Source organism: Homarus americanus, unplaced genomic scaffold (assembly GCF_018991925.1).
Source record: "Homarus americanus isolate GMGI-L3 unplaced genomic scaffold, GMGI_Hamer_2.0 scaffold52512, whole genome shotgun sequence".
Lineage (NCBI taxonomy): Eukaryota > Metazoa > Arthropoda > Malacostraca > Decapoda > Nephropidae > Homarus > Homarus americanus.
Genome location: NW_024735442.1, coordinates 15,139,882 through 15,156,243, shown reverse-complemented (window position 1 = coordinate 15,156,243; position 16,362 = coordinate 15,139,882). Strand labels below are relative to the sequence as shown.

Below are 16,362 nucleotides of genomic sequence, written 5' to 3'. Positions count from 1 at the left end.
AATGATAATCGCGACTTGGCATATCCTCAAAAAGCAGTGGAGAGCTTAGTGACGACTCATTCCCAGACACATACTACCAAAATACATTGTGATTTTGTATCATGGTGTCAGACTCAGATGATCCTTAACACATGTGGTATTACATTTATCAGATCCTTATAACACGTGGCACTACAAATAATATATAACCAAGCCCTTTAACACGTAACACCGCAATACTGTATATTCATCCTCCCTTCCTCAAACAGCTCCAAGACGTGTGCTCACCCCTCTTATCCTCCCTCGACGCCCTTTTATCTGTTAGGGGTAATATGGAGGGGTTGAAGGGGTGGGTGGAGACGAGGAGGGTTAGATATTGGGTTGGGGGGAGGGGGGGGGCATAGCACCCACCACCCCCATCTTCCTAGCCTCTGTGCCAAGTCTTCGTATCGGTTGTCTCATCTCGTTCAGTCTATTCTATGTTTATTCCTGTCAAAAGAAAAGAAAATCCCGAGCTACAAAAACCACACTTGAGTCACCAACCTCCCCCACTCATTCTCCCATCCACCCACCCATGTGTTTTACTTTGTTTCTAGCCAGGTGAAATACATCTTGACGTCGCCCATATTTTCTAAGAACAAAAGACATTCGATTCAATGTCATGTGAAATAAATCAATAGAAAAAAATTACCAAATACCGTATAAAATCTTCGCCATAAGGCAGTTGAGTTATCGCATCATAAAGTTCAAAAGGAAAACACCAAAAATAAACGACAAACAGTGGGTTAAACATTCAAACATCTCATGAAAAGCAACACGACAATGATACACTTTGAAAACTTTACAGAACTTATAAAAACAAACCAATGACAATGAATAGACCAGACAAGGAAAACTTAAGAATTGGTGCGTCACTGAGTTGGCCTATCAATCAACAGGACTGCTATTCATACAGCTGGGTGACGTAACTAAAAAGTAGTTCATAAAACAGGTACTGTTCACAAAGATCCCTCGTAGTACAAATGGGGAGAGGAAGACAAGGAATGTGAGGAGAAAGAAAATACACAAATGAAAGTGGAAAGAAAACGAACGAAAAGTAAACAAGGAATAAATTTAAAATATTTCAGGAGCGATAAATGAAAAGGGAGTGAAGGAGAACGAATGGAAAGAAAACAGGACGCAGGGAAAGTGATGAAAGTGAGAAGTGCGAGAAAAACGGAAGGGGAGAAGGAGAGCGGCAGTGATCTCGTCATTCCTCCCTCCCTCTCCACTGTGAGTAGAGGGAGACAGAGAGCGGGTCTTCAGTATCAAGGGCTCTCCCACGGTCACTCGAAACAGATAAGATGCTAGGCTACACGAGTCCTCTCACCACACAAACAACTTTTATCTTCAACACCAAAAGAGAACTACCCACCTTGCCACTTCACTACTTGTTGGCACATTTTAACTCATATCAAGCCTAAAAAAAATAACTACATCTATTCTTGAAATTTCCCCTTTTTTTCGTTCTAATACGATTCAAGCACCCACGACTACAGATTACTGAATTTCGAAGCAAATAAACAATGCGTATGTTTTACCTCAGTAGTACAACTTCTATCCCGTGGTAAAAAAAAATGCACACTGTTGTTCGATGTTTAGTTTTGAGACAACCATATGTTTTTATAATGTACTCGCACCTTTAAATATATCAGAATAAAACAATATTTACAGTTATTAAATAAACTTCTTGACCTAGCCAGGACTAGCTACGCTGCCATTACCCCGTTCATCTCCTTAATCGTTAATCCTTCAGAGTACTGACATTGTAAATTTCGTAAGCATTAAAAGTGTTGCCAGTTGACAAATTCTCCAGCAGCGAATGTCATATTAACAATTTCTTTGATATCAAGATACAATCTGTTAAATTTACACGGAGGGTTAACATTAAAGGAAAACAATGTACCGTCCGCAAGTAAAACCTCGTCACCTTGTATACAATTCGGGTTAAAAATAGGAAAATCTGAATGTGTGTTGCAACTTAATCCCAGACTAGAGCAAGAGACAGTGATGTATATAATGGCCGTGCGCTTCTCAGCCCCAAAATAAAACCCAACATGGACATATCGTACGAACGCTACCACCATCTTTCTTCGTCGTTCCTTGAGTATTGCTCTGTGTCTTACCATTTTCGAAAATCGCCAAAATATAGAGATTCACTCCTGGTACCAAATTTTAAAGAACAGAAACAACCTTATTTCGGGTTCGTTAGGCGTGATGTCAGCTTGGATAGCGGTAATGAACGTACGCCTACTCAAGACAGAATTTGTTTTCAAGTCGATTTAGAATGATATATAAATGAACGTATATAAGAAATACTGAAGAATCATCCACTAGCGTCGCCAGGCCACTGAACCGTGTGACCTCCATTAGCAATAACAGCCACGTCCATACTTCACAAATCTGCAAAACACACACTTTGTCTCTCATGCACACACACACACACACGACAAAACCAACCTAGCCTCTGGTCATTTCCGAGGTAATACTATATATTGCACAGAACATATAAATGAACACAGTACCAGGTAGGCGGCGGTGGCAACTCTACAACACGACCCGGGGAAGCACCTTTATACTCTCAGCCATTCATAGCTCAACGATGTATTACAGCGATTCACTTATGGTTTATAGGTTACAAAACCGTTGCATGTGTCAATGTAGCTATTAATGAAAATACTGTTGATCTCGATAATTTGACCTTGCCCACATCTACTACTTTAATTTATCCTTCCCCGCCGTGCCAAGTCCCACCAACCCACATGCAGTCAGTCCATCACAAAGATTAAGTCATGCATATTCTTGCTCGCCCTAAATTTTGCCTAAAAAATCTCCTTCACCAAACTAGATGAAGTCTGAATAAAATATGAACGGGGACAGTAAAATCTACATTACGCGAGAGAGGTTGCTACCCCTATCCTCCTCACCTTTCTCCCACTCCACCAGGTCCTCATCCTTCCTCTTCTGTCTCTCCTTCCACACGACTAATTCTCTCCCTTTCTTCTCTTCGCTTTTTCTTCTATCTACAACTCATTAACCACAACTATTTCCTTCCTCTTCTCGCTCACCCCCCCCTCCTAGTCCTCCCCCCTCTTCCTCCTCCAAATAATTATCACCATCTTCATCACTCACCCTCCACACCTCCCCCCCACATCACAACCTGCAGCACTGCGACAAAAGATGAATATTTAACACTTTTGTCCACTGTAGTCACCATGGACACAGACCAGACACAGGGGCGGGCGGGCGTGTACCTCCTGTGACACGGGTAGTTTAGCACGAGTCTCCCTACCTTCTTTTTTTTGTAGAAACTTGACATGGCTGCGTCTTTTCTATACCGTGATGTTTTTTTTTTTTAATGTCCAACACGCCAGTCCGTATTCAGGTGTCATCGGTGAGTGTGTGTTTCTTTGTTTATGTAAAAATTGTAGAACCCTTCCTCCGTCACTCTTTGTCTCTCTTGCTATCAAACTCTTTATTATTTTTCACTCTCTTGATGTCATATTCTCTCTCTCTCCTCATTTCATCTATGTCCTTGGTACCTCAGCTCTGTCTCCTGTGATTACATGTCTTAATATAAAATTTCACTCAATTTTAGCCTTAATCTGTTTCACTGTCAGTGTGTCTGTCAGTGTGTGTCTTTGGATCTATCTGTACGCCTGTCTGTCTGTCTGTCTATGGTGCTAGTGTGTTTTTTCTGTGTGTATTATATCAGGGTGTTTGTGTGTCTGTATATGTGTCTGTCTGTCTTTCTGTGTGTATGTCTGTGTCTGTCTGTGCGTCTATCTGTCATCAACACTCACCTGAAGGATCGTAGTACGGAGTGAGGATAGGCACCATAACGTAACCCTGAAGGACGCTGGTCTGTGTGCTGCTGCTGTCTGTTGCTTCAGTTTCTGTTGGCTGGCTGTCTGTTGGGGTATTGGTGTTGGGGCTGTCAGCCACAGGGACGTCCTCAGGCGTCGCTGTCTGCGGGGTGGTGGTGGAGATGCCGCTGTCAGCCTATTAAGGAAGTAAAGAAGGAAGAATTGATTTTTTTAATGCCAATACTCCGATGAATTAACGAATATAATTTTGTTAATGACACAAATATTCGGACCTGGAAACTCGATCAATTCTTAAAATACGAAGAAAAAATAAATACCACCCGAAGATTAGTCATCCGAGCTTATTTCAAATAAAGATTAAACACTCTAACCTAACTTAATCTAACCTAACCTACCTTACCTTAACCTAACCTAAATTAAGCCTCCCAGGTAACGTTAGAATAGTTAATCTTCAGATGAATTAACCTGGGGTGTCTTATCTTCATCTCATCCTAATATAGTTTCTCAGCCACTTGTAAATTATAAACTCACTGGCGTCTTATTCTTGATTAAGGAAATAAAAGAGAAATTACAATGATAAATATTAGATATATAAACAAGTAAGGATAAGAGCCTTGTTATGTAATGGTCTCCTCGGCATCACACAGATAGAAAGAAGCAATTTTGTATATGTTAGACACCAAGTACGAGAGATAAAAGAGTTACCCTAAAACTCCTTCCCCTTACACACACACACACACATACACACACACACACACACACACACACACATACACACACACACACACACACACACACACATACAGAACGAGAATTACAGTAATCATCAAAAGTCATCGGATATTGAGTTAGTAATCTACTTCTGGCGACGTCGACTGTTAGGATAATTGAAGAGCTAAATCAATGCTCCTTCCCTGATAGTATTACGAGTTATCCACAGGGACACACTTTATGAAGGAAGTTGCCTTATTACGCTCGATAATCTACGAGCTGCCCTGGGAGATAATTCATAAGAGGGCTTCCCTATGGTGGATAATCTTGTTAATAACTCGTCTCTGTGTTTCTTTACCGAGTAGATCAAGTAAGTTATAGTGAGGAGAAGGGAGAGAGTGATATGTAAAGATGTAAAGGCAACTAATAATTCTGAAAATAAGAGAGATATAGTATGTGGGGGTAACACTTACCAGGTATTATTTAGGTGTGTCAGTGAATACAAGTGCTATTGGGAGCCACTTAGTATATATATATATATATATATATATATATATATATATATATATATATATATATATATATATATATATATATATATATATATATATATATATATATATATACTGTTGACAACAATGATGGCGGTAACAATACTGGTTTTGTAAAAAGTGTGAAGACCAATAATCTTCACAATCTTCACCTTGACTGAGGTGTGTGGGGTGGTGGGCGTGGTGAGGCCGGGTGCGGGGGTGTCGTGGGCGTCGGAGGGCTCCCCCTCGGGCGTAGTGGGCGTGGTTGATGACTCACTCATGCTGGCGTACTGTGAACACCAAGGGCGTGAGGGTTAACAACCTCCTGAGGGCATTACTATGTGGAGACGACAAGGGCCAGTAACTTACACCCACACCTTGTTTAGGGGAGTTACTGCACCTGCATTGTATAAAGACATTACAGCGTCTATAAGGCTTCAGACACATTTATAACTATATCTGGGTTTAGCCACTGCCTCTATGATTGTGTCACCCCATGGGAATCACTACACATGTACCGTATACTTAAGGCTGCATTTGTGTTCATATTTCTGAGTAAATTTCCTGTTTGTGATTATGTATGAGCTCCTAGGGGGTGTAGGGGACCATCTGTCTAATACTATGGCTCCCTGCCTCGTGAAATCACCGTCAGAATTTCTCTCCCACAAGTAGAGTCAGACGAACGTACGCCAATCCTCTATGTAGTGATGCTTTTATTTTATTAAGGGTAAGAGACATACATGTGTGTGTGTGTGTGTGTGTGTGTGTGTGTGTGTGTGTGTGTGTGTGTGTGTGTGTGTGTGTGAGCTAACATCGTCTACAAAACTCAGAGAAAAATAATCCAAACCTTCTTTAATATCCACCATATCTACCATCACTATCACTACCACCATCACCACATCTACCACCATCACTTACCACCACTACTACATCACACCATATTTACAGAAGCATGCCACTGTGTATTTGACCAGCACCACACACACAGCTCTGTTTCCCAGGGCCGGTGCCAGATAAGTAAACAACTGAGAGAGAGAGAGAGAGAGCAATATAGAAAAGCCATCGGGAGGAACCAAAGTTTTTTCCCAAAGATGACAGGGAAAAAAGTCACGCAGGAAAAAAAGGTCTTGAACGTTGTACCATATGGGGATATTTTTTCCTTAAGAATCTAGGATCAAAAAGAATAAATTCTGATAATTATTAAATAGCCTCAAATCAATTAGCAAAATTAATTACCCAAACATCATAACCTAGGATACCAATAAGACAATTAATTATTATCAACATTTCAACCACAGATCCGTAATTGTTTTCACTGAGGAATGATAGAACGTGGTACATTAATTAAATACGATATGTAAACACACTTACATTCACCCTCCCTACATCAAGAACACATGAACTTATTATAAAACACTGTGAGTATTTATGTAAACTCGCTCTGTTCATTCCACGTATTAATAACGAAATGTAAAAAAACAAGTCACTTCTGTATTAGTAACAGTATTTAAGCTTGTAAACATTCTACTTATATCTGTATTCTTACTTATTTCTCGTATATTTTTTTTTTCGTTTTCCTCCTCCTGGGACTACCGAACAACAACTAAAAACAGCAACACTTACATTTTAAAACTCTACTTATGCTTTCACACATTTACTTTACAATTACACTTACTACTTAAAATTATACAACACTTAATTACATTTTAAAGCAACATTTACACTTATTACCATTATTTTGACGTACATATTACACTATAGAACACAACACTGAATACATTTTACAACTACTTATAAATGTAAAGTAAAACATATAGATGCAACAATACTTACACTTTACAATGCCTACTTTATACATTTTGCAACTATTATTTTACTCACTTAATAACAATACTTTACATACTCTGCAATATACTTTCAAAACAACATCTACTTTACATACTACAATTATAACATCCATTCTACACACACTTACGACACACTTAACACACACACACACACACACACACACACACACACACACACACACACACACACACTTTACAACACCCAAGCCTCACACCCCCTTTACGGCACACTTTAAGACCACAACTTGTTTAAATTTTAACAGAAGCTTACCTAAGAAGTTAAAAAGGGCACATTATACGCAACAACAACAACTTCTATGAGAGACAGACATCACGACCTCTATATACTGGTTTTCCTTCTCTGAAACGAAGACCGTATATAAGTCGCCAAGTGAACGTAAGTTTGAGAAAATGGTGGGATGTGCTGAAATAGAAAATGGGGAAGTGGTAAAACTTAGAAAATGGAGGTGGATGCGATAAAGAAAATGGAAGAGGAAATCGATAGAAAATGAGAAGTGATGATAATGGGTGATAATGATACGAAAGGTGAGTTAAAAAGAAGTAGAATAACAAAGAAAAGAAAAGAGAAGAGAAAAAAGAAAGGAAATGAAATGGGGAAAGAAGGGGAGGATTAGTGTAATTGGAACTGCTTAAAGTGGGTGATAATGCTAGAAATGGGTTCAGGTTATAGTAGAAAAGGCAAAAATGAGGAACCAGAGACATAAAAAAACCGAAATCGTACCAAAGAAAACGGAATAGAACAAAAGAAAACGGAATAATATCAATGAAAATTATATAGCACCAAAGAAAACGGGATAGTATCAAAGAAAACGGAATAACACCAGACTTCTTCAGCCAATTGTTTAGTTAGTGAGTGACTGTCACCTATGACACCCCCCCCCCCCAATAAGATGACAGAACAGATAAAGAAGAAGAGATGAAAGATATAATAAAGAAAAAGAAAAAGAAGGAACAACAGAAGAAGAAGAAGAAACAAAGGGAAATATATTAGAGAGGAGAGGATGTTTTAACAGGAAGCTGGTAGTTAAATCAGACGAGCAGTCACCCTAGAGTTAAGGTTAATTGCAACATGTGTAGAGGAAAGACATCTAACTGTAATAAGAAAACCTTAATATAACCTAGTTTAATCCAGTGTTTATGTGATCAATATCTGACTTAACCTTGGTCAATCTAACCAAAGTTAACGTAACCTAACTCAACTTCTGTCAACTTAACCTAACTAGTTTAACCTAACCTTATCAAACGGTGACAGTAATTCTGGTAGTTCAAACACGTAGTAAAATGAAAGAGGAAAATGTTTTTACGTTTGTTTATGTTGGATTAGGTTAGGTTAAGTTAGTTAGAATGGGTTAGGTTAGGTTAGTGGTATTTAAATTTAGTATTAATTAGGTAAGGTTCCTTGTTAGGTTCAGTATGTTAGTTAGGATAATTTTATGTTCGGTTATTTTGGAGTTAATTTAGGTTAATGTAAATTAGAAAATATTCATTCTGGCCTTTCAATCTCCACTCCATCCCCCATCCGTCTACCAACCCCTCTCTGTCTTCCCTCCCCACCACCTCAACTTCTCCCCCCACCCCTCTATCAGCTCCCCACCACCCCTACCTCACCTCTTCTCACCACAGCTCCCTTACCGTCAACTCTTCTCCCAGTCCTTCAATCCATCCCCCACCCCCCGCCCCTTCACCTCTTCTCCCCCCTCTACGCTAAAGATCATCACGAGTCACTGGGATACTCCTCCACCTCACGTACCCTGCGACCTGGCCCATTCAACCACGCACCCAACGCACTCAATCGTATAACACACTACACTCAACGACGCACCCACCGCCCTACAATCACTAACATAACAGTCACTAAGAAGAATATTTCCCAAGATAAGTGTGTGTGTGTGTGTGTGTGTGTGTGTGTGTGTGTGTGTGTGTGTGTGTGTGTGTGTGTGTGTGCTGGTCCCTCCGTACGCCACAAGATTTACTTTACGCCACAACACCTACACCCCCTTTAAAAATCCCATGGCTCAGGTGAAATATGATGAAGACTGAACTGATTAAAACCAAGATTATGGTTTAAACCGCAATAGACAACACACATTAAACCTAAAACAATAATAAACCCCCTTCCTCTCCATCCATCGTCATCATTAGTCTTGTTGGGGGTCGTGAGTCGCCTGGGTCTTCTTGTCTGTCCCATGTTCCCTCTCTTTGTCATTCTCTTCTCTCTTGTATCCACTTTTATCATATTTCTCCTTGTTGTTTATCTCCCTCTACTTTATCTTCTCCCATAATTATCAGTCCTTTGCCTCTCCTTCTGGTTATTCTCGTCTCTTCTACACATCTTTTTCATCACATATCTCTCTCTCTCTCTATATTCTTTATCATCACGTTGTCTGGTTCTTCATCTACATGGCGAGACTATAGATATCTTTCATAGTTTTTGGCAGCTGTTCTGACGTGTGATGATGACATTTCTGTTACTACACACACACACACACACCATCCGGAGACGTCAAGAGTGAGAGCCAAGACCTTCAGTTATAAGGTGTCAGAGTAAGTAAGATACTGAGTCTAGGTTCAGTTGGTAATGACTGTGTAAACGAACACCGTTAGATCTTTCCTCTCTTAGTCCTTCCTCCTCCTCAATTTGGTTTTCTTTCCTCTACCCCCCCTCCTCCTTTCCCTCCCTCTCTCCGACCCTCGTCCTCCTTCTATCAACCTGGTTTCCTCTTCCCCCTTTCTTCCCTAACTTGTTTTCTCTTGCCATCCTCCTCCTCCTCCATACCCCCACCCCCCCGGTAACCTAGTCAGGGGTGTATGTGAAACGTGTAGATACAACGACAGAGAGAAGCAAGGAGCTGAGATGTTCCTTGAGGCTCTGTAGGTTCTGATGATCACGTAATAAGGTATTCATCATCAACGAGTTCATAATATGTAGATTTGTCCTCGGTCTTCGTTGACAGATGAATGAGGAAGTGGGGGGTGGTGGGGGTAGGGAGGGAATGCTGGGAGTGATAGTGGGAGGTGCTGGGGGTGATAGTGGGGGTGGTGGGCAGGATGTGGAAAGGTGGTGAGGGGATGTAGGAGGGTGGGGGGGATGTGGAAGGTGGTGGGTTGAGATTGTTGGAGGGTAGTGGGGTGAGGTAGTGGAAGGGTGGTGAGGGAGGATATGGTAGGAATGGTGGGGGAAGAGGAGGATGTGGGAGGGTGGTGGGGAGGAAGACAAAATTGTATGAAGATGATGCCGTGTCCAAGGTGACATTCGGGAAATGGGTGAGGGTGGGGGGTGGATGGTGGGTTAGCAAGGTGTTGAGTAGGGCGCCATGGGTAGGGGGTGTTAAGAAGTGAAAGAAATGCTAAGTGGGGTTGAGTAGAAGAAGAAGAAGAAAGAAGAAGAAGCTAAGCTACAGCCAGAGAGACAGACAGACAAAAAGGTGACGGGAAGACGAACAAATGTAGAGAGACGAAACAATAAAGGCAGAGCTACAAAGAGAAACAACAAGACACGACCCAGAAACACCCACGAGATTTGGCGCCCAAAGCGGAGGAACCACGACCAACACATCTTGACGACCCTTGGCCCCTCTCCCTCCTCCCCATGTGGCCCCTGACAGTCTTGGTCATCATAGAGACATTAAATACCACGAAAACAACTTCCTATAACGAAGGGAGCCGGTTGTAGATCAGGTAACCGGAGGCGCTGGCAATAACGATCTATGAGTAATATTCGAGACGGGACCCAACCAGCCAGTGGGGGAATTTGTTCTGACAGGTAATGATGTCTGACTCAAGGTGAAAATGCGAGATTATGTACCTTGATTATTTAACCTGGCAGATCTCACCTGGCAGTGTATGAGATGGAGGGGGAGAGAGAGAGAGAGAGAGAGAGAGAGAGAGAGAGAGAGAGAGAGAGACGAATCATCCAACCAGGTTAAAGCGAGTGAAATATGAGAGCGAGGATAATAGAGTTAGAGAGGGAGAAAAATAGTTGAAAATAGATAGAAAAGCGAGACTCCATACCACTAATTTCCTCACATGACGTCACTTAACCTCTGAGTCGGAAATATGAGATGCTGACTTGATACATTTCACAAGGTACAAGTAAAGAATTAACCTAGATTGGATTAGAATATAAACGTATTCACTATCATTACCACCATCGCCATCATCACCGCACAACACTGAGTACTGGTTTTTGCAACGACCGACATCTTACTGGGTATTGCAGAAGCTGTCACTCCACACTCATCCGTCAGCACTGTAAGTTGCTCACGCCTTACCCCGCTGACTCACACGGCACTAGCGTACACACACACACACACACACACACGTGAACGGAGAGAGAGAGAGAGAGAGAGAGAGAGAGAGAGAGAGAGAGAGAGAGACGTCGAGCCTCTCAACAGAACTATACTACGCACTGTTAAGAATCATGATTATAATAATAACAACAGTGGCAGCCCCTCGTGTACAAAGGCCACCTGGGCAGAAATGTGTCAATGAAATAGAAGCTGTCACCAACACAACAACTATACTTTGAGTTAACGAGCTGTATGACAACTCGCCAACTGCACTGGCAAACTATCACCCTTTATCCGTCAATCAATTAACATCCAAGTGGTGTAACCAATACAGTGTTAGCCGGTGATCCATCTAATGTAGTTTTGCCAATATACTGTAGTGTGTACCATTGACTCCCTCACAAGTCTACCTTCAGACAACAGCAGGTCATGGGCTACACAATAACTCCTGCTGCAAGAACAAACACCCCCACCAACACCCCCACCAACACCCCTACCAACACCATCACCACCCTCCCTGTCACCACTCCCCCTTCCCTACCCCACCTACCCTACCACATCAACAGCTGTCACCAAACGTCTCTGTAGCTTTTCTTGTACAGTCGCTTCCTTGTTTTATTTAAGTCTTTCTCAAGCAAGAAAATACATAGTTTCTCTAAGTCTTCCCTATGTCTTCCTCTCGTCTTTCTCAGCAACATTGTCAATCCTCACTTGTCACTTCCGAGTTGAACAAGATGGCAATATTTTTATCTCATTTTTATTTTCCAAGTCACAACTGAGTGTTACTCCTTGCCTTTTCATCCCTGCCTGAGTAAGTCGAGACACAGAAGCAGAATAATGAGACCTTGGCGATGAACCATTCTTTCTTCCTCCCCTTTCTAATTAAACTTTCCTTTACGTCTTCTGTGAGGTCAAAGTTCATAATCCATCCAGGTTTTAATATAACACCTCTCTGACATCCAATCGCCCCTGAGAGCCATTCTTCCTGCTCTCCCAATCTCCCTCCCTCGTTTCTCTGGCATCCAATCACCACCTTATATTAACCTCCCTGAGCTCTAATCTTCCTCCTTTCTAATCTCCCTCGTCTCTATGCCTTCCAAACACTAAGTTATATTAACCTCCCTGAGCTATAATCTTCCACCTTTCTAATCTCCCTCGTCTCTATGCCATCCAAACACCAAGTTATATTAACCTCCCTGAAAGCCAATCTCCCTGCTTTCCAATTCCCGACCTCCAATCAATTCATTCTCTTATCTCCCTGACCTTAAATTTCTATTCCCCTCAACAAAACTCCCTCTGACTGCTAAGCTCCCTGACATTCAATCCTTCCCTTTAGCTCCCATCCATTTCCCTTTCCTCCCTTAACTTCTATCCTCCCCTCTCCCTTTCCCCTGTCTTCACCCCCTTCATTAAAAAAGTGACGTAAAAACTAAAACTTGAAAAAAAATCTCAAGGAAAATTTCTAAATCCCAAATACAGGAAAATATTGAGACCAAAAAGACAAAGGGGGGGTAAAAAATCAGAGGCATAAAAAATTCCGATAAAGAGACAAAGGAAAAAAAAATGAGGAGCATAAAAAATCTGGTAGAGAGACAAGTGGAAAAATCTTGGGGAAAAAAGTGGGTAAAAAATAAGAGTGAGGGAAAAAACTTAAAAATGGGTACAATTTTGTTTTTACAGGAAGTTGTTTTCTGTCGCGGCTACATACGGGTTATAATCTTGTTTGTTTATTAACTGTAAGATGGTGAACCCTGGCCATGGTCGAGGATATGGTCGAGGATGTGGTCGAGGATGTGGTCGAGGCCATGGTCGAGGATGTGGTCGAGGAAGTAAAAGTTTTGGCTTCGTTTTCCCAGCCAAATGTTGTGCTCTCCTGACCTCACTGATGAATGTCTTATAGCAGTGAGGGATGTTTCTCGTTCCCGCTGCGGCTTAACACACCCCATCACCTGCAGAGTCATTCTCGGTCACGACTTAACACACACACACACACACACACACACACACACACACACACACACACACACACACACACACACAGTCATGAACAACAACACGTCGACAAAAAAAGAAAGTTTATCTCCTACTCTAAAACACAACTGCTCTCACGGTATTGCTCTCTCTTCCCCCTTCCTTCCCCCTCTCTCTCCTTCTCTCCCTCCCAACTCTCTGTGCACTTCCCCTCCTCTCTTTCTTTCTCTCCTTCATCCTCCCTCTCTCTCTTTGTCTCTCTCCTCCCCCCTCTCTCTTGTCTCCCTCCTCTCCCCTCTCTCTCACTCCTCCTCAGACAGGATACTTTAGTACTCTCCACGGCAGGAGGATCAGCCCTGGAAGGACCTCTATACTTTGGGGCGTCACACAGAAGAGATCCCTCGCTGATATGGATAGCCACGGCATGGGCGAGGACACGGGGGGAAGTAACGACAAGGACATGGCCCTATCCAAGAGAAGGGGTATGGAGAAGAGAGAGAAGAGGAAATAGGTAGTAGAAGTTGATGATAATGAGGAGGAGGAGGAGGAGGAGGAGGAGGGGGTTTGGTCAGACATAAGATCAAGCATCTATGGTAAAGAAAACATTTAAGTTTATTATTAATTTTTTCTCATGATCTCACTAAAGCGTTTGTTTTAATGCACATGATGGGAGCTGACTAAGACAATCACTGAACTATGTGTGATTTTTAGAAGGAACGATCCAAAGACTTGTAAAAAGTTGTCGTAAGTTATCACCCCGAAAATATTACTGGAACAACTGAGCCCAGATAGTAGACCTCGGGGCATACCCAATCCTCCGACCTGTGAAAGGGTACCTAACTTTAGAGTTGGGGAAGTGAAGGTGGTCAAGTGAAGTGCCGGCCACCGAAGACAGTTCAGTGTAATGTGTATGTGTATACACACCCAGGGGCCTACGGGACCACTTGTTTTACCTCTTCTAAGCTGGGGATGAAACTCCAGCTTATGAAAGGAGAACAAGAAGAAGGCTGGTACAAGTTTGTGGTGTTAAAGGAAGAAAGGAAACTGCAAACTAACGCTATCATAACTAACATGAAACATACAGTAGCTCTACTGTCACACAAAATGACTAAACAAATAAACATTTTACAACTAAACTACGAAGTGGAGACAAATATTACTACATAAACAATGAAGCAAGACGATACTACCTACCTGTGAGTCACTGGAGTCTGAACATTCTTCAGACTCCTTGGTCAGCATATCTTCCTCCTCCTCTTCTTCCTCTTCCTCCTCGTCGTCCTCCTCTATGGTCTGGACCACCACTACCTGGTTCTGGCAGTGTGTGCCTGCCGCAGGGGAAGTCCTCTCCTGCGGCACTGCACTAGACAACGACCCAGTCTCCTTCTCACTGACTTTTACCAACACTTCACTGTGAGGTTCTTGTGACACTGTTGTTGCCACTCCTCCCTTCACCACCTGCACGTTTTCCAGTTGATCCACTACACCTTCCACTGACTCCACCTCCATCACTACTTCCATCACCACCTCCGCACTAGGTCCTCCTGCCTTAGCGTCCTCAGAAGTAGGGGAAGACACCTTGACATCGTCCACGGCAGCGTCGGAAGACAAGGCAGGCACCATGTCCTCGTCCATGGCAGTGTCGGAGGACACGGCAGGCACCCTGTCCTCGTCGATAACACAAGGGGAGGACACGGCAGGCACCATGTCCTCGTTAATAACAGAAGAGGAGGACACGGCAGGCACCCTGTCCTCGTCGATAACACAAGGGGAGGACACGGCAGGCACCATGTCCTCGTCGATAACAGAAGAGGAGGACACGGCAGGCACCATGTCCTCGTCGATAACAGAAGGGGAGGACACGGCAGACACTCTGTCCTCGTCGATAACAGAAGGGGAGGACACGGCAGGCACCATGTCCTCGTCCACACCAGTGGGGGATGACACGGTACTCACCACGTCATCGGCTGAGGTAGTCAGTTGGTGTTCTGTTTCCACACCCGTCGGAGCCACGTCTTTGTTATCCTCGTGTTCACTATTTTCCCTCTCGAGCTGCTGAGCGTCTTGTTGCAGCTCTTCAACCTTTTCTTTATTCTCTATACTTTCTCCTTCTTTTTCTTTCACTTTTTCTATCGTGTCCGTCTCCTGATCGTCAGTATTCACCACAGATACATTCTTATGCTTTTGTCGTTTCGATCTGCGTTCCTTCTGCGAGACTCCATCCCGAGGTGTTGTGTCATCTTGGTCTGTGGTCTCCGGGTGCGTTTGCTGGAGGGTACTCAGCGACACGGTGAAGGCGCTCGGCTCGATCTGGATAGGCACGCCGTTGGAGTCAACCTTGACCTACAGAATACAGAACACAGTGTCATAAAAATAATATGTTGTTGTCCTGCATATTAAAGATTTATTTGTGGTCATGATTAGTCTGTAAGTAATTTACTTACATAATTAACAAGTATGAACTTAATGTCTTTTAATTCATTTATTTACATAGACAAACTCTACGAATCATACACACGTCTGTCAAACTATGCAACAGCCGCCAGTCTAGCTACAAAGGCCTCTGAGAAAATCAGCCGGGGATTATCAGAAGGTGGGCGGGATCATGAACGCCGGCCACAACGAGGCAGGACTGGTGGGCGGTGCACCACGACCTGCCGCGGCGTCACAAACACACCTGTACTAATTATTAAGTTATTTATAGCAAGGACACCATGAATCGAGAGAGAACAAAAGGATGGCAGGTCATGAGTCAATGATCTAAGTTCCGCTTGTTAAGGCCTTTAAGGGGGGGGGGGGCTGTACGAGTATGGGTCCCCACAGGCAGGGTTCATCTAACTCGTGAGGGAGGCTCTTACAACCATCATGGTAGTGTATAAAGGTAGGGTGGCGATAATACCGAACCTAGACACAGAGACAGACACAGAAATATACTTGAGGAGGGAACTCAGGAGGCCTGAACTTGAACCTACAGGACTGGTATCTGAACCCGCACTTCCTGCACTTACAGGAAGGTGTTGGGTCAGTTTTCACTTTCACCCTGACTTACACGGCGTCTATCAGGAGCAACTTACTCTGTTGTAGACATACGAGTACAGCACAAGATGGCCTTGAGGGGTACTTGTCTCGCCCCGGCTGGAACTTA

The 16,362-nt window shown here is 42.9% G+C and overlaps 1 protein-coding gene across 1 annotated transcript in view; it reads right to left on the bottom strand.

The window, feature by feature from the left end:
- Positions 1 to 16,362, bottom strand: part of LOC121870937 — a 48,984-nt gene that overhangs the window by 17,928 nt on the left and 14,694 nt on the right. The window contains exons 6-8 of the mRNA XM_042372910.1: positions 14,412 to 15,560; positions 5,260 to 5,379; positions 3,822 to 4,020 (exon numbers count right to left, since the gene is read on the bottom strand). Of these exons, the coding sequence (XP_042228844.1) occupies positions 3,822 to 4,020; positions 5,260 to 5,379; positions 14,412 to 15,560 (1,468 nt within the window). The remainder of the gene's footprint in view (positions 1 to 3,821; positions 4,021 to 5,259; positions 5,380 to 14,411; positions 15,561 to 16,362) is intronic.